This window comes from Aotus nancymaae, unplaced genomic scaffold (genome assembly GCF_030222135.1).
Source record: "Aotus nancymaae isolate 86718 unplaced genomic scaffold, 86718_ANA_hifiasm-v0.15.2.pri h1tg000064l_1, whole genome shotgun sequence".
Lineage (NCBI taxonomy): Eukaryota > Metazoa > Chordata > Mammalia > Primates > Aotidae > Aotus > Aotus nancymaae.
This window is the reverse complement of record NW_026988479.1, coordinates 32,935,263-32,951,468: the sequence shown is the minus strand read 5'-3', so window position 1 is coordinate 32,951,468 and position 16,206 is coordinate 32,935,263. Positions and strand designations below refer to the sequence as shown.

At 56.7% G+C, this 16,206-nt stretch overlaps 3 protein-coding genes across 3 annotated transcripts in view; 1 reads left to right on the top strand and 2 right to left on the bottom strand.

The window, feature by feature from the left end:
• The first annotated feature begins 480 nt into the window (after positions 1-480).
• LOC135270620 (sorting nexin-8-like) lies at positions 481-9,727 on the top strand. Its single transcript, XM_064366272.1, has 6 exons — positions 481-500; positions 1,579-1,711; positions 6,957-7,025; positions 7,191-7,394; positions 7,739-7,888; positions 9,590-9,727. The coding sequence occupies exons 1-6, from the start codon at positions 481-483 to the stop codon at positions 9,725-9,727; spliced, it is 714 nt and encodes a 237-aa protein (XP_064222342.1).
• Positions 9,728-12,872: 3,145 nt separating this feature from the next.
• Positions 12,873-14,383, bottom strand: LOC105723216 (oxidized purine nucleoside triphosphate hydrolase-like). Its single transcript, XM_064366608.1, has 2 exons — positions 14,236-14,383; positions 12,873-13,767 (listed from the first exon to the last, which is right to left on the bottom strand). Exons 1-2 carry the CDS (start codon positions 14,291-14,293, stop codon positions 13,595-13,597), a joined length of 231 nt encoding a protein of 76 aa, XP_064222678.1. The 5' UTR covers positions 14,294-14,383; the 3' UTR covers positions 12,873-13,594.
• Positions 14,292-16,206, bottom strand: part of LOC105707554 (mitotic spindle assembly checkpoint protein MAD1-like) — an 87,514-nt gene continuing 85,599 nt past the window's right edge. The window contains exon 5 of the mRNA XM_064366605.1: positions 14,292-14,381. Coding sequence (XP_064222675.1) covers positions 14,316-14,381 — 66 coding nt within the window. The 3' untranslated portion in view covers positions 14,292-14,315. The remainder of the gene's footprint in view (positions 14,382-16,206) is intronic.

Below are 16,206 nucleotides of genomic sequence, written 5' to 3'. Positions count from 1 at the left end.
CTGGGGTGGCTCATGGACCTGCTGGGTCTCCTGTGGCTCAGCTTTTGGGGGGTCGGCTGCTGCCATCTGACAGGCGTTCCACAGCAAGTAACACACAGTATCTTTCCTTCTTCTCATCATGTCAGGACTTCCTTCCAGCTGACATCCAAGCTCAGTTTGCCATCAGTCGGGAGCTGATCCGGAACATCTACAACAGCTTTCACAAGCTTCGGGACAGGGCTGAGCGGATCGCGTCGAGGGCCATCGACAACGCGGCAGATCTTCTCATATTCGGGAAGGAGCTAAGGCAGGTGACCTTTCAGCTTCTGCAGGGACAGGTGCGGTGGGACGGGAATTCACGCTGGTGAAGGGCTTGGGCGGAAAATGCGTTGATCGTAATAACCAGCATCCTGACCTGTTTCACTCCAGAAGGGGCAAAAAGTGTGTCAGGCACATGGGGGATCATATTTAGAAGAAACGAGGGAGAATTTCGGCCCAGAAATGCGGATTCCTGAGCATGCGTAAATGTCGACCAGTTTCTTTTTTTTTTTTTTTGAGACAGAGTTTCACTCTTGTTGCCCAAGTTGGAGTGCAATGGCATGGTCTCCACTCACTGCAACCTCCGTCTCCTGGGTTCAAGTGATTTTCCTGCTTCAGCCTCCCGAGTAGCTGGGGTTACAGGTGTGCACCACCACACCGGGCTAATTTTGTATTTTTAGTGGAGATGGGGTTTCTCCATGTTGGTCAGGCTGGTCTCAAACTCCTGACCTCAGGTGATCCGCCCACCTCAGCCTCCTAAAATGTTGGGATTACAGGCGTGAGCCACCACGCATGGTCTAATGCTCACCAGTTTCTAGTGTGGTAGTTTTCCCACTGTTAGGATGAGACTTTAAAAAAGATCCCAGACCAGGCGTGGTGGCTCACGCTTGTAACCTCAGCACTTTGGGAGGCTAAGGTGAGTGGCTCACTTGAGGTCAGGAGTTCGACACCAGCCTGACCAACATGGTGAAACCTTGTCTCTGCTAAAAAAAATACAAAGCTAGCTGGGTGTGATGGTGTACACCTGTAATCCCAGCTACTTGGGAGGCTGAGGCAGGAGAATTGCTTAAATCTGGGAGGCGGAGGTCGCAGTGAGTCAAGATTGAGGTTTTACACTCCAGCCTGGGCAACAAGAGCAAAATTTCGTCTCAAAAAACTAAATAAACAGAAAAGATCCCTTTGACTTGGGGAAGAACAGACCATGGACTGGCAGTGCTTCCTTTGCTTGAGGGGCAGGGAGACCCCACCCGGGACTCTGCTTCCCTGAGCAGTGCCCCAACCTGTGCACACACGTCACTTGGGGGCTGGTCAGGAAGAACGGACGCAGCAGGGCCTGGGGTACAGCCCCAAGGCCGTCCTTTGTCCCAGGCTCCCAGGATTCCCGCAGGCTTCCCTTTGAGCAGCAGGGGCCTAGGAGGGCGGGGTGGTGGGGGGCACACAGGTTGCTGTGGAGGGCGCAGTGTTGAGAGCTGTGCGTCCGTGGCGGGGGATGCCAGACTTAACCGCGGGATGAGCTCCAGGTCCTCGAGTGTCTCCCCTCCTGTGTGCTTGCTCCCTCAGTGCCATAGGGTCTGACACGACCCCGCTGCCCTCCTGGGCCGCTCTGAACAGCAGCACGTGGGGGTCCCTGAAGCAGGCTCTGAAAGGCCTGTCTGTGGAATTCGTGCTGCTCGCCGACAAGGCTGCACAACAGGTGAGTGGATCGGTCCTCCCAGGCACCTGCTCCAGAGAACACTCTCGGCCCTGGCATGGGGGACCACCTCCTCCTCAGATGGGCTTCACAGTTCTTTTTTTTTTTTGAGGCAGAGTCTCGTTCTGTCGCTGCCCAGGCTGGAGTGCAGTGGCTTGATCTCGGCTCACTGCAACCTCTGCCTCTTGGGTTCAAGCGATTTTCCTGCCTTAGCCTTCTGAGTAGCTGGGATTATAGGTGCCCACCACCATGCCCGAGTAATTTTTGTATTTTTAGTAGAGACCAGTTTTCACCATGATGGCCGGGCTGGTCTCAAACTCCTGACCTCAGGTGATCCACCTGCCTCGACCTCCCAAAGTCCTGGGATTGCAGGCGTGAGCCGCTGCGCCTGGCTGGCTTCATAGTTCTGAGCCGAGTGAATGAGCAGCTGTGCCCTAGCTGGGAGCTGCCCATCCCGATCTGTTCCCGGTTGCTCCCTAGGAGCGTTTACACTTTCGAGAGGGGGTTTCCAGCGACAAAACAAATTGGGCTCTAGTCTTGAGTGTTGATTTTGCTGAGGTTGGAAGATAGACTCTGCTTTTGGAAAGATAATCTTGGATTTCCAGGCATACTTCTGGGTGGACCAGATAGTTACCGCTTTGCTGTCTGAGTCCGCTAGGATTTGGCACTGAGACTTAACTCATCAGAATAATCACCAAGCCCCAGCACCCAGGAGACTCCCACCTCCTGCTCCACACACAACCTCAGGAAGTGCTTCTGCTGCATGGGCAGAAGCTGTTCTTAGAAATCCGCCAAGATCTTGGAGTCATTTGGGGTCAGTTTGAAGATAAGTGTTTACTGTCAAACTGAAAGGCTCATCTGGGGGATTTTAAGTGAAAAAAACTGTTATGTGGCCGGGCATGGCGGCTCACACCTGTCATCCCAGTGCTTTGGGAGGCTGAGGCAGGAGGACTGTTTGAGCCCAGGAGTTTGAGACCAGCCTAGACAACAGAGCAAAATTTCGTCTCTATAAAAAATTTAAAAATTGGCCGGGCGTGATGGCTCATGCCTGTAATCCCAGCACTTTGGGAGGCCGAGGCAGGCAGATCACGAGGTTAGGAGATTGAGACCATCCTGGCCAACATGGTGAAACCCCCGCTCTACTAAAAATATTAAAAAAAAATTAGCTGGGCATGGTGGTGCATACTTGTGGTCCCAGCTACTCGGGAGGCTGAGGCAGGAGAATCGCTTGAACCCGGGAGACAGTGATTGCAGCGAGCAGCCGAAATCGTGTCACTGCACTACAGCCTGGGCAACAGTGCGAGACTTCGTCTCAAAAATAAATAAATAAATAAATAAATAAACAAACCAGGGGTCGTGGTGCATGCCTGTAGTCCCAGCTACTCAAGCGGCTGAGGTGGGAGGATCACGAGTCCAGAAGGCAGAGGCTTCAGTGAGCCTCGATGGTGCCACTGCACTTCAACCTGGGCGACAGAGCGAGACTGTCTGAAAAACAAAAAGCTTCCATAGGTGTGAAGGTGAGAGCTTGCTACCTAGTTTCTGTTTCTTGGGGAAGTGGCCTCCAGGCTGCTCCTATTAATTTGAAGTTGAGTGATCAGAGTGCCTGGGAGGGCTGTGCCCCTCACTGAGCCCCAGAGCTTCTGAATGGTTTGGTGAGTTGTGAACCCACCTACTGTGGAGTTGGGGCTTTTCAAGTTGGAAACAAGGCACTCAGGTGCCCATGACGTTTTTCGTGCTGAAGAGGAAATTTGATGTCTTTGCTGGTGTGGAAAGTCCTAGGTTTTCTTCCTCTTCCACCCCCGTGCCTGTGTGTTCCCTTTAGAAACAGAGGGAGGGCACTCTTGGTGTCTGTGGATTGGGGCTGGGTCCATGCCATCTCCAGGTCTGTGTGCCCACTCCCCCCAGGTGAAGAGGACCGAGAACGTGGGGCTGGGGGCTTGTCAGGATAGAGGCAGAGGAGCTCAGGGCCTGCCCTGGCATTGTGTGTCTGTGTCGTGACCGTGCTCAAGCCACTTTGGTCTCTGGGGCTCAGTTTCTTCATCAATTAAATAAAAGGGGGTTGAACTAGATTATTAAAAGAGCTATGTCTTTTTTTTTTTTGAGACAAAATCTCACTCTGTCCCCCAGGCTGGAGTGCAGTAGTGGGATCTCGGCTCACTGCAACCTCTGCCACCTGGGTTCAAGCAATTCTCCTGCCTCAGCCTCCCCAGTAGCTGGGATTACAGGTATGCACCACCACGCCTGGCTAATTTTTGTATTTTTGGTAGAGATGCGGTTTCACCATGTTGGCCAGGCTGTTCTCGAACTCCTGACCTCAAGTGATCCCCCTGCCTCGGCCTCCCAAAATGCTGGGCATACAGGCACGAGCCACTGCCCCTGGCCAAAAGAGCTGTTTCTTTAACCTGCTGACCCTTTCCTCCAAGCTTGGTGTGCAAAACGTAAAAGCCGTTGCTGTCACAGCGACCCAGACCCTTGCCACAGCCCACTTCCTCTGCAGCAGGTGGCGGCCAGCGGGGTGCCCCGATTGCCCCTGGGCTCTGTAGAGCACAGGATGGACATACTCATGAGGTGATTCCCAGGGTTCTTTTTACTTAGTTAGCCCTGGATGATGCTGCATTTCCACCTTGAAGAGGGAGAGAAGGTTCAGGCTTCTGATGTGGTAGGAGTTTGTGGTCTGAGGTTTTGCCCAGCTCTGTGACTGACATTTCATGAGTTCTGTGTTGGGACTGTGATGTCTGGAGAAGTGCTGTTTCCTGAATACCTCTCACTGTCCTTGGTTGTAGTGAAATTGAGCTTTTACATGAAACAAACCTCAAGGCCTTTCATTTGATACAGCAAAAGTTCCATCTCACCCTTACTGTACGGTCAGAGAGAGCGAGGACTGTTTTTCCTAATTCTGCTTGTATTTACACTAGTTTTATTCTCCCCAGATCTCTTAGGAGCTGTAGGAAGCCATATCCCAGCAAGACACACGAGACTGGTCTGTTTTCCATGATGACGGGAGCTTCGCCTTGGTTAAAGGCACATGCATTGATGGCTTAGGGCACATTTGTCCAACCAGCACTTTGGGAGACCAGGGTGGGCGGATCACCTGAGGTCAGGAGTTCAAGACCAGCCTGACCAACATGGTGAAACCCCATCTCTACCAAAAATACAAAAATTAGCTGGGCGTGGTGGCACACGCCTGTATTCCCAGCTACTCAGGCGGCTGAGGCAGGAGAATTGCTTGACCCAGGGAGGCGGAGGTTGCAGTCAACTCAGATCGTGCCACTGTACTCCAGCCTGGGTGACAGAGCGAGACTCTGTCTCAAAACAAACAAAAACCTGTAAACTTTCTAAAAACATTATGAGATTTATGCACGGTCCTTTTTTCTTTCTTTCTTCTTTTTTTTCAGCTCATCAGCTGTCATTCATGTTAGTGTATTTTGTGTGTGGCCCAAGACGATTCTTCCAGCGTGGCCCAGGGAAGCCAAAACGTTAGACACCCCTGGTTTAGGGTTTTGTGCAGCACTGAACCACAGACGGGACTCGGTGGCAAATGACACGAGCAGGGGGACCCCCGAGCTCCTCGTCTTCTGCTGGGTCAGGGAATAAGCCTCCATTTTCCTGAGCTCCTGCCTGGTCAGGTGGGAGCTGGGCACCTGCAGTCAGCTGGCATTTTCCCTCTAGAGTGTTAGAAATTCTTAGCACATCTCTTCTCCTGGCACGTTTTACTGGCTGGAATCCCAGCTGCTGTGGGTGTGGGCTTGGTGGCCGGGGAGCCTCCTTGTTCAGTTGGCCTGAAGTCTGGAGGGTGGAAAGGGCATCTTAGGGTGCCCTGGGGTGCAGCAGAGCCTGGGCAGCATCCCCGGCTCCCATTCCAGCGCTGTGTCCCACAAAACTCCTTCCAGTCACTTCTGTCTATGCTGTCTCTTGCTGAGCTTGACGTGCGTTTCGTGTTGTGAGCTTTTCACCCCCTGCTGCGGGTGGAGCCCGAGGGATTGTGGAGAGAGCCTCGTGTCCCCGAGGTGCTCAGTGAGCTGTGCTGGAACCCTTCAGGGCCGCGGTGTGACTGAAGTCGTCAGTGTCGGGTTTCCCCAGGATCCCTGCCATCGGGCTGGCTTCATTGCCATTGTGGCTGCGGGTTCTGTGGTGAGCTGTGCAGGTCAGGGGTGGACAAGCTGCCCCTTCCGCTGCCATCCCCAGCCCCCTTCTGTCTCGAGAGCTCGGATGCTCCCCTCAGTGGCAGCCAGAGCCCAGGGCTTTGGGCTGATCCTTCATACTGCAGGTGCCTCTGACCATGGCGTCAGGCTGTGTGCGCCGTGGCCTGGCCTGTGCCCCCACCAGGAGCTGGTACCGGTGTGAGCGGAGCAGCCAAGGCAGTCTCTGCATGGGGTTTGGCCCGTGGGGGCTGTCCCGTGTCCCCAGGTGCTGTGTGACTCTAGGGGCTGGTCATCCCTCTGCCATGATGGGGCCCCTGTTCCACTACACGGCTGCCTGCCATTTGCTATGCGCTCACTGCCCTGTTGAGCTGTGTCTGTGGCTGTGCTGCCCACACAAAACCATGTGTGAGGCCAGAGAGGAGCCTTCGCCCACCGCCATCCCTGCCGTCCAGTGTGACGCTTCTGTGTGCAGCCCCAGACAGCCGCCTCCCTTCCTGGCTCCTCAGCCCGGGCACCAAACGCCACTGCTGGCCCCTCCATCGTGGCTTCACAGTACGTCCTTCCTGCAGCTGCTGTCCCTCCTACCCTGCACCCCTTCCTAGGCCTGCATTTCTCTCTCTTTTACTGATGCAGAGATGATGCCCTCATTCCCCTCCGTATTCCTTCTGGGCGTGCCTGTTTTCGACACAGCTCACAGCGTCAGATGGGGGAGCTCAGGGTTTCTGCAGTGCTTGATGGAACCACCGGGGATTGGGGGGTCCGGGGTGCCTGGCTCTCCCAGCATGTGTGTTGGGAGAGACAGCGGCTCTTTGAAGCCCAGAGGAAGGCTGGATGGGCTGATCAGCAGGAGACTAGGCAGCTGTCCTGCTGGATCGCAGGCCTTGTGCCCATCAAGACTGCTGGGCTCAGAGGTGTCTCTGCCCAGTCTTGGGTGGGCCGGTGGGGAAGGGAGCCCGCTGCAGACCTGGCTGGTGGTCCTGGGGAGCCCCTCTGACTCAGGGAGGAAGGAACCAGCCCAGGCCAGGCTTGGGTCTGAGTTCCCGGGCAGGGTTCCCGGTCCTGTGTGTGTCTTCGTGGGTAAGCTCCCTCTCCCCCTCACCTTCTAGGGCAAGCAGGAGGAGAATGACGTGGTGGAGAAGCTGAACCTCTTCTTGGATCTGCTGCAGTCGTATAAGGTGAGTCTTGGCTGCTCCTTGGTTGGGAGCAGAGCTTTCGGGAATGATCTTAGGATCTTTCAAGGGTGTAACTCCTGGGGGATGGGAGGAGCTGAGAAGCCAGGGCTGCAGCGGGAGATGGGACCTTCCGTCTCTTGGGTGTGCTGCCCTCGGCTGGCTCCGCAGGGCCCTGGCGCGGGCTTCGGGGGCCATGGCCGAATGCCTCCCCTGACCCTGCAGGACCTGTGTGAGCGGCACGAGAAGGGTGTGCTGCAGAAGCACAAGCGGGCCTTGCACAAATACAGCCTGATGAAGAGGCAGATGATGAGCGCCGCCGTGCAGAACCGCGAGCCGGAGTCCGTGGAGCAGCTGGAGTCCCGCATTGTGGAGGTGATTGGCTGGGATGGCCAGGCAGGCCTGTGGGAGCCTTTCCCCTCCTAGGCTTGGTGGGCCCCGGACCTGTCCCGGTGGGCTCTCCTGGGTTGGCCCCATGCGTCTGGAACAGAGCTGGGGGTGCGGTGGAGGCTGGGAGCTGCCCCGGGTGCCTAGAGTGACGTGGCTCCCTGCCCGGTGCTCCCTCCCTGGCCCTCTCTTACATTGCCACCTTCCAAATGCCTGGTGAAGGCTGAAGGAGGAGGGTCCGCCCTGGCTCAGGGAGCACGCTGGTGTTCAGGCCTTGATGCTCCTCCAGTCGCTGACTGGGCTGGGTGCGAAGGTGGCTGTTGAATTTGCAGCAGGAGAATGCGATTCAGACCATGGAGCTGCGGAACTACTTCTCCCTGTACTGCCTCCACCAGGAGACGCAGCTCATCCACGTCTACCTGCCCCTCACCTCCCACATCCTCCGTGCCTTCGTGAACTCCCAGATCCAAGGGCACAAGGAGGTGAGTCCCCCCTTGCTCAGGACGCTGTCTTGGCCTCGGCCTTCCTTTTTTCCCTGACGCCCTTCCCTCAAGCCTGGCAGCCCGGTGGCCGGCCGCCCTCGAGAGGTTCTTTATTGGAGTTGGGGTCCACATGGAATATGGTGCTCACCTAGATCTTCTAGTCTCCTTTGTAGCCAAAGTCAGAATCATGAGGGTGTCCCTGTGATTCCTGGGGGCGGAGGGAGGAAGGGTCAGGGACAGTTTGCTTTCCAGAGGGATTTGAGAAGTCAGAGGTAAAGGCTGCAGAGCTCCCGCACCCTGTGGCTGAGACAAGGGTTCTGAGTGCTTGGGAGCGCTGTAGGTGGGGTGTTTGTCCAAAGAGCACGGGCCAGCTTTCTGCCGATGGTGCTTCCTTCAGCCTTTGAGAAGAAATGCTCTCGCAGTCCTGAGACAGGCCCCCCAGAGTGCTGGGATTACAGGCGTGAGCCACTGCACCAGGTTGAGATTGAGTTTATTAAGTAGCTGCAAGCAGCTTTGAAGCCGTGGTCTGTGGCATGTGTTGAATGGTGCCGAGTGTCTGGGATGGTCATAAGGTTTCACGCTCTCCCCGGGAGGTGCTTGGTGCCTTGGGTGCCGTCTGGCAGTTGGGGAATGGCAGGCCGGAGGTGGCAGTGGTGGGGCCGGAGAGGCGGAGACAGCTGCCCTTAGGAGCATCACTTCGAGATGGCGAGGGTCTCAGGGGACCGGGTTGGGGTTGGACATCTGAGTGGCTGGGCATGTCCTCAGTGAAGGAACGTGACCAACAGGTGGGGCCCTGTCCTGCCTGGGGCATGATGCCATCACCCCAGTCCTACCAGTTCCTTTATTGTGGTGATGAGGAATTCCTAGTCCTGTGATGCTGAGATGAGTGTGCTGTGCTCCAGTGACTCAGCCTCCCCTGCAGGCCCCCAGGGCTGCGCCCTGCCCGTCTCTGGCCACCTAAGCCCCTGCACGGTAGGTCTTGTCCTGACCCCTGCCTTGCTGCCACGCTCCCTTTCTCAAGTCCACAGCATCCGTTCATTGCCCTGGTTCCAAAAGTGTTGGTGAGTGGGGCCACCGTCTGCATTCCGGTTTGTGTGTTACTGATTTGGTGGATGTGGTCTTTGTGTTTTTGGTTTGGTTTTTTGTTTTGAGATGGAGTCTTGCTCTGTCACCCAGCCTGGAGTGTAGTGGTGCAATTGCAGCTCACTGCAGCCTCAACCTCCCGAGGAGTTGGGACCACAGGCATGCGCTATCACACCCGGCCAAGATTTCTGAGTTTTTGTGGAGACTGGGTGTCCCTCTGTGGCCCAGGCTGGCCTTGGTGTTTGACCTGCCAAAGCTTCCACGAAGCCAGTGCCTACACGGTAGCTAGAGCACGTACTGGCAGTGACCCGACAGTAACGCTTCTCGTGATTCCACGGCAGGCAGCTTTGCGGCCCTTGGTCCTGGGTGCAGGGTCCGAGGCGTGGGCATCTGTGACACAGGTCACATGAGGCCACTGGTCCACTCCTCATTTGGACTTCCTCTGTGCAGGATGGGCAGCACTGGCTCTGTCGGAGGTTTGCGGAGCTGACGCACCCGTGTGCCCCTCTGTCCCTGTCACTGGCAGGGGAAGGAGGGAGGGGAAGGAGTTGGGATTAGAGCGTGGTGGGGAGCCCGGGCCCCGCCTGCTGATCTTGTTCTCTTCGTGTTCCCTTTCAGATGAGCAAGGTGTGGAACGACCTGAGACCCAAGCTCAGCTGCCTCTTTGCGGGACCACACAGTGCCCTGACCCCACCGTGTTCCCCGCCGCAGTCCCCCCCGCAGTCCCTGCCGGAGGACGGCCTGTGTCCTCACTAGCGCGAGGCTAAGGCGGTGCTCCCTGCGGCCACACTAAAACCTCTTTCCAAATGGTGTGTCCCGTGTAATTCCCTTTGGACGGCAGCTCCCCTTCCGGCAGTGCTGCAGCCAGAGCAGATGCACTCAGCCCGCGGGCCAGGAGGGCACCCATGGACCACAGGGCAGCTGTGCCACGCTGTCCTCCACCCCGTGGCCTGCTAGCCTGGTGGAGAGGGGTGGTGGGGTTCCTCCTGACACCCAGAGCCATGGGGGAAGGCAGGGATCTCTCATCTCACAGAGATTGTGCCTGGGGGAGCATGGGGGCGGGGACTCAAGATGCTGGAACAGTCAGGAGGGGCGGCCTAATGGTGCTGGTCAGCGGAGGAGAGAGGGAGGGCAGGGCCGCCCTGCAGCCAGGCATGGGACTGGCCATGGACAGCAAGGGGACAGCCAGTGAGCCGATGGTGTGGACGCTGTCATGGCTCTTTGTGGTGGCAAGGCTGGGAGGGCTGGCCATCGGGCATGGGGCGTGCACTGTGAATTTTCTAGGGGACTCGCTGCAGTGAACACCAGGAGCCCTGGTCTGGGAGTGGCCTCCAGGATCCAGTGGTCCCATGTCCCCCTGCTCACACCATGACCCCGTGTGTGCCCTGTGCCCACACCATGACCCTGTGTGTGCCTGTGGTCTCAGGCCTGGAAGACAAAGGCGTGACGGAGAGCTAGGGCTCTGAGAGTGGGCGCTACAGTGGCTCTGTTCCTGTCCCCTGGACTCCCTTCATTTCTGGTGGCCAGTGTTGGGGTCTTCACCACGTGGCACTGAGGCTGGATGGGCTGGCAGAGGACAGGTGGGGGCATGGAGGATGTGTTCCATTCCAGCTGGGGCTTTAGAGGAGGGACAGCCCCCTTTTAGACGGATTTCCTTCTCTGAGGCAACTAGAGACCCCCCTCAGCCTCTCGCCATGCACTTGCCAGCGCAGCCACCCGCACAGAGGGAACCCTTCCCTTCTCTGGATTAAGAAGCCATTCTCCTGAGCTCTGTGGGGCTGGAATGTTTGCCTCAGGCTTGGGTCTGCTCCTGCCCCAAATCCCTTTTGCGGAAGGCACATGGAGCTTGGGGGTCTCCCGGACCCCTGCGCTTCTCCAGAGCCTGAGGCCCTCCCTGTGGGGAGAGGTGCTGGAAGAGGATCCCGGGCCCCAGGGTTTCCGAGGTCCCTCCGTTCTTCGGATGCTCTTTGGCCTCTGGGTATTCCCTCCACTCACAGAGTTTGCTTCCCTTCTGCCTGCACCCACGGGGATCTCAAGGCCCTAGGATGGAGAAGGAGACTCCTGTTTGTGCCCACAAGCAGGTGATCCATCATTCACTGTGAGCCGGCCAGAGGGAGTAGCTGCGCCTTCTGGCCCTGTGGGCTGTGCTGACTCGGTGGCTGTGGTCCTCGGACCCTGCCCTGCCCTGTGGGTTCTGCTGGTGCCTTCCTGCTGCGGGGTGAGCTGCTCCCTTCTGGCCAGAGGAGCAGAGGGCAGTGTTCCCTTTGCAGCCTGATGGGTGGGCTATCCTGTGAGTCCCTAGCCCACCCAAGTCTTGGGTTGTGCTGCAAATCTGACCACTTCTGCAGAGACAGATTCTCAGTTTCCATGAGTGGTGCTGTGACAGCTAAGCCATGCAGCGTGACTCTGTGTGGGTAGAAGGCTGCAAGGCCTCGCCATCTGCTTGCACCTGGCTGGGGCCTGTCCAGCTGCAGGACCATAGAGGCTGTGGGCAGAGTCGTGGCATCAGGCGCTGGGGCCTCGTGTCTCCAGGGTAGGCAAGGCATGCGCTCCCAATACAGCCCTCCAAGGAAAGAGCAAGACTCAAAATGAGCATTTCTGAAGGAGCGTTCCTGGCAGGGACTCTGGGGTCAGTGAATATGATAGGAGGCCACATGCCTGGCAGCGTCTCCCTGTGGTGGAAATTTCAGGACCAGGGTCTTAGGTTCCTTGTGTCCAGAGGCTGAGGCAGGGGCAAGGAGTGAGGGTGAGAGGAAACAAGAGGGCAGGGGTGAGGGGGGAGCAGAAAGGCAGGGGTGAGGAGGGAACAGGAGAGCAGGGGTCGGGGGGAGCAGGAGGGCAGGGGTGAGGAGATAGAGGACAGCAGGGGTGAGGAGAAACAGGAGGGCGGGGGTGAGTGGGAGACAGGAGGGGAGGCGTGGGGGGAGCAGGAGGGCAGGGGTGGGGGAACAGGAGGGCAGGGGTGAGGGAGCAGGAGGGCAGGGGTGAGGAAGAAACAGGATGGCAGGGGTGAGGGGGAGCAGGAGGGCCCGGGTGAGGGGAGGTAGGAGTGAGGAGGGCAGCCTGTCTCCTACCTGTGACTGTGGCTGCTTCCTGTATGCCCCGGGGTTGGCTCTGTGGAGAGGACACTGGCTTTGGAACACTTCCTTCCCTCCCTCCTTCTGCCACCCAGTGCCTTCTCAAGGGCAGTAGAGGCCTGCAAGGCAGGGGATGGCAGAGGCCAGCTTCCTTCTGACAATTACTTCTTGGCCCTGGCCCTGGCCCTGGCCCTGTGCTGCCTTGGCAGGTACCCAGGCCCAGGGGCTGACCTGGGGGATGAGAGGCTGCTTCCTGCTGCAGGTGGAGGCCCTGTGCTGGGAGAGTGGGGTTCCCCACGTGTCTCCAGCCCTCCTGCTGCCCATGGCCCAAGCCCAAGCCTGTGCTTGGCATTGCAGCCTTGCCCAGCTGGCAGGGACAACTGCACGTGATGCGGGTGGAGATGCCAGATGCCGTCTACCCTGGGATGACAGGAGGCTGGCGAGGCCACGGGAGGAGGGCTGCAGATCACAGTGAAAGGGAACATTCTCAGTGGATCCTTCTGTCCTGTGGACTCGGGGTCACCATGCAGACAGCTGCCCTCTGTCTGCCATAGAAGCAGTGCAGACAGGGGAGACAGGTGTAGAGCTCTGACGGGCACAGGGACTCCCAGCTGAGGGATGTCAGTGTGGCTCTGTGCACCTGAGACCTTTGCTCTTGCTTTGGGGGTCAGTTCATGTCCAGAGCACTTTAGGAGGCTGCCGGGATCAATACCCAATACACCCAATAAACTGGAATTGTTTACACACAACCTACATTTTGGACGGTTTATGGATAACCGTGTGCGAACAACTTTTATTAAACGTGTATGAACGTTGGGCAGGGGAGGGGGACGAGCTTATGAGGCACTCAGCCTGTGCTTTAGCCTCAGTTTCCCACACTGTGCAGGGGGGTTTGAGAGGACACAGCTCCAGCTAGTGGCACTGAGCATGTGTGTCCTGCCCTCCGCCAGCTGCCCACCTCCGGGACAGTCTCTGTCCTCTCCCACCTCTGTGCAGCAGCGCGGGTCACAGCCCAGCACATCTGGCAGCTTCCTGTGGACAGGACCTGGCAGGCTGTGCTGGTGTCTGGAGAAGGAAGTTTAAAAAGAGACTGGCCAGGCGTGGTGGCTCATGCCTGTAATCCCAGCACTCTGGGAGGCTGAGGCGGGCAGATCACGTGAGGTCAGGAGTTCAAGACCAGCCAGGTCAACATGGTGAAACCCTGTATCTACTAAAAATACAAGTACTAGTCGCGCGTGGCAGTGTGTGCCTGCAATCCCACCTACTTGAGAGGCCGAGATGGACAGGAGGATCGCTTGAACCTGGGAGGTGGAGGTTGAAGTGAGCCAAGATCGCATCACTGCACTCCAGCCTGGGCAACAGAGGCAATAGAACGAGACTCCCATCTCCAAAAAAAAAAAAAAGTTTGAAGACGTTTATTTTCCTTTCTGTCCAATCACACTACAGACAAAACCCAGCTCTGATCCACTTACTGCACCCAGGTGAACAGACGGTTTACAGCTGTTCAGGAACCAAGTCTTCTGCCCAGGGGCTCCCTGGGCTCCCACTAGACCATGTCCACCTCTCGGAGCGTGTAGTCCAGGATGGTGTCTTGACCCTGGAACTTGAAGTACCCGTGGGATTTCTTCTTCTGAAGCAGGAATGGAAACCAGTAGCTGTCGTCTGGCCACATGTCCTTGAAGGGGATCTGGTCCAGCTGGAACCAGTGTGGGCGCATTTCTGTACCGAGGGGAGAAGAGGAGGCGCTGACATGCAACCCAAATTTAATGCTTATTATTATTATTATTTTTGTAGAGCCGGGGTCTCGCTATGTTGCCCAGGCTTGTCTTGAACTCCTGGGCTCAGGGGATCCTCCCGCCTCAGCCTCCCACAGTGCTGGGATTACAGCTGTGAACCACTGCATCTGGCCAGCCCAAACTTCAACTGGGTCTCTGAGGAGTACCCTGAGTGATCATGAGGAACCTCACGATTCTTTGTATTTAATCCTCTGACCATGTTTCTCATTTTGGGGTAGGAAATGGGTGCAGTGACCATGGCTCAGGGCCCTACGCTGGCATTGAGGGGTGGAGGGGATGCAGGCTGCCCGGTGCCTGGCACTCAGAGCTGGTTTGGGCTGATGGCCTTTCTCCCAGCCAGGAGATGGAACGTGCATGGTGGGGAGTGGGGAGCAGGCCCCATGAGGCTCACCGTCGCTCTCCACGGGGGTCCCCTGGACGCGGTCTGTGCAAAAGACATGCACATCCATGAGCTCTGGCTCGCCCACGAACTCAAACACGATCTGGCCCACCTTGTGCAGCGCATCCCCTGTCAGACCGCTCTCCTCCTGCAGCTCCCTGTGGGCAGAGGTGGACAGGGGAGGGAGGAGGGAGGGCGTCAGGCAGGCCACCATGCCCACATGATGGCAGGGGAGGAGGAGCTGGGCATCTGCACAGCCCAGGGAGCCACTGGAGCAGACGGGAGACCCAAGAAGATGTCACCCAGAATGCATTAGCTGGTCCCGACCTGCCTGAGCTTCACAATCAACTTGAACTTTGAAGACACTGAGTTTGGTGGAGAGGCTCTGGGGAGGGGCCCGAAGATGGTGTGGAGCCACAGGTGGGAGGACCGCAGTTCTAGTCCAGCGTCCTCTGTGTACCAGTGACAGCCCAGTGGAGTCCAGCCACTTGTCCACTGTCTGAGACCCGAGGGCAGCAGGGTTGGGACTGATACCACTTCCTTCATTCCTGGTTGCTCACTTTTCCGTGGCTGAGCATCAGAGCCTATGCAGCTGTAGTTATGGCTGCCAGAGCCCTGGGACGTTTGCTCTGGGAACCTGGGTCCTGTACGCTGGGCCTGCCTGCTGAAAGAAATGTCTTTCTAGCCTGGCGCCACTTCTCTGAGAACACAGGATGAAACCACAGCCTTCTATGATCTCTTTCTTGAAGGAGGAGCTCTGGTTTTAACTCTGGCCCCCAGGCTGACCACGCAGGACACGTGCCCTGGGCCTCTTGCTGCGGCCTCTTCCTGCACATTCTCGGGACCTGCTCTCCACAGCTGTTCCTGAAGGAGGTGAAGGGGCTGACCTCACCACGGAGTGCCCAAGCGCTGCTGTGGCTGGGAACAAGCCATTCCCTCTGCTTCACTACACACAGAGCCAGAAGCCTTCCCTGAAGTAACCTAATGCTATTGCTAACTTAAAAATACTTTAAAAATTACATATATGTTGTAGACGACCAGGAAACAAAACACCATAAACTCATCACCCAGGAATGCCACCATATCAGTGCTTTTCCTTTGGCTCTTTCTCCTCTGTACATCCCTTAAAAAATGCAAACGTTGGGGCTGGGCGCGGTGGCTCACGCCTGTAATCCCAGCACTTTGGGAGGCCGAGGCGGGTGGATCACGAGGTCAAGAGATCGAGACCATCCTGGTCAACACGGTGAAACCCCGTCTCTACTAATACAAAAAATTAGCTGGGCATGGTGGCGCGTGCCTGTAATCCCAGCTATTCAGGAGGCTGAGGCAGGAGAATTGCCTGAACCCAGGAGGTGGAGGTTGTGGTGAGCCGAGATCGCGCCATTGCACTCCAGCCTGGGTAACAAGAGCGAAACTCTGTCTCAAAAAAAAAAAAAAAAAAAAAAAAATGCAAACGTTAATCCTTAATCACTTAAGGTTAAAAAATAAAAATCCAGCTGGGCGCGGTGGCTCACGCCTCTAATCCTAGCACTTTGGGAGGCCGAGGTGGGTGGATCACCTGAGGTCAGGAGTTCAAGACCAGCCTGGCCATCATGGTGAAACCCCATCTTTTAAAAAAATAAAAAATAAAAAAAAATAAAAAATAATAAAAATAAAAATGCAAACAGGTTGGGTGCACGGTGGCTCATGCCTGTAATCCCAGAACTTTGGGATGCCAAGATGGGAAGATCGCTTGCGCCCAGGAGTTTGAGACCAGCCTGGGCAACATGGTAACACTCTGTTTCTATACTATCTGGGTGTGGTGGCACTTGCCTGTAGTCCCAGCTACTCAGGAGGCTGAGATGGGAGGAATGCTTGAGCCCAGGAGTTAGAGGCTGCAGTGAGCTATGATCATGCCACTGCACTCCAGCCTGGGCAATCGAGCTAGACACTGTCAAAAAAAAAAAAAATTATACACATTTTATACCTTGTGCTTTCTACTCA

What these genes read in the sequence shown, in the direction of transcription:
- LOC135270620 (XM_064366272.1), top strand. Translation starts at nt 481, where the DNA reads ATGCGGATTCCTGAGCATGC. An exon ending in ATGCGGATTCCTGAGCATGC is followed by an intron (nt 501 to 1,578) that starts GTAAATGTCGAC and finishes TTGCTCCCTCAG; the next exon opens with TGCCATAGGGTCTGACACGA. An exon ending in AGATCCAAGGGCACAAGGAG is followed by an intron (nt 7,889 to 9,589) that starts GTGAGTCCCCCC and finishes GTTCCCTTTCAG; the next exon opens with ATGAGCAAGGTGTGGAACGA.
- LOC105723216 (XM_064366608.1), bottom strand. Translation starts at nt 14,293, where the DNA reads ATGGATGTGCATGTCTTTTGCACAGACCGCGTCCAGGGGACCCCCGTG. An exon ending in GACCCCCGTGGAGAGCGACG is followed by an intron (nt 13,768 to 14,235) that starts GTGAGCCTCATG and finishes CCCTCGGTACAG; the next exon opens with AAATGCGCCCACACTGGTTC.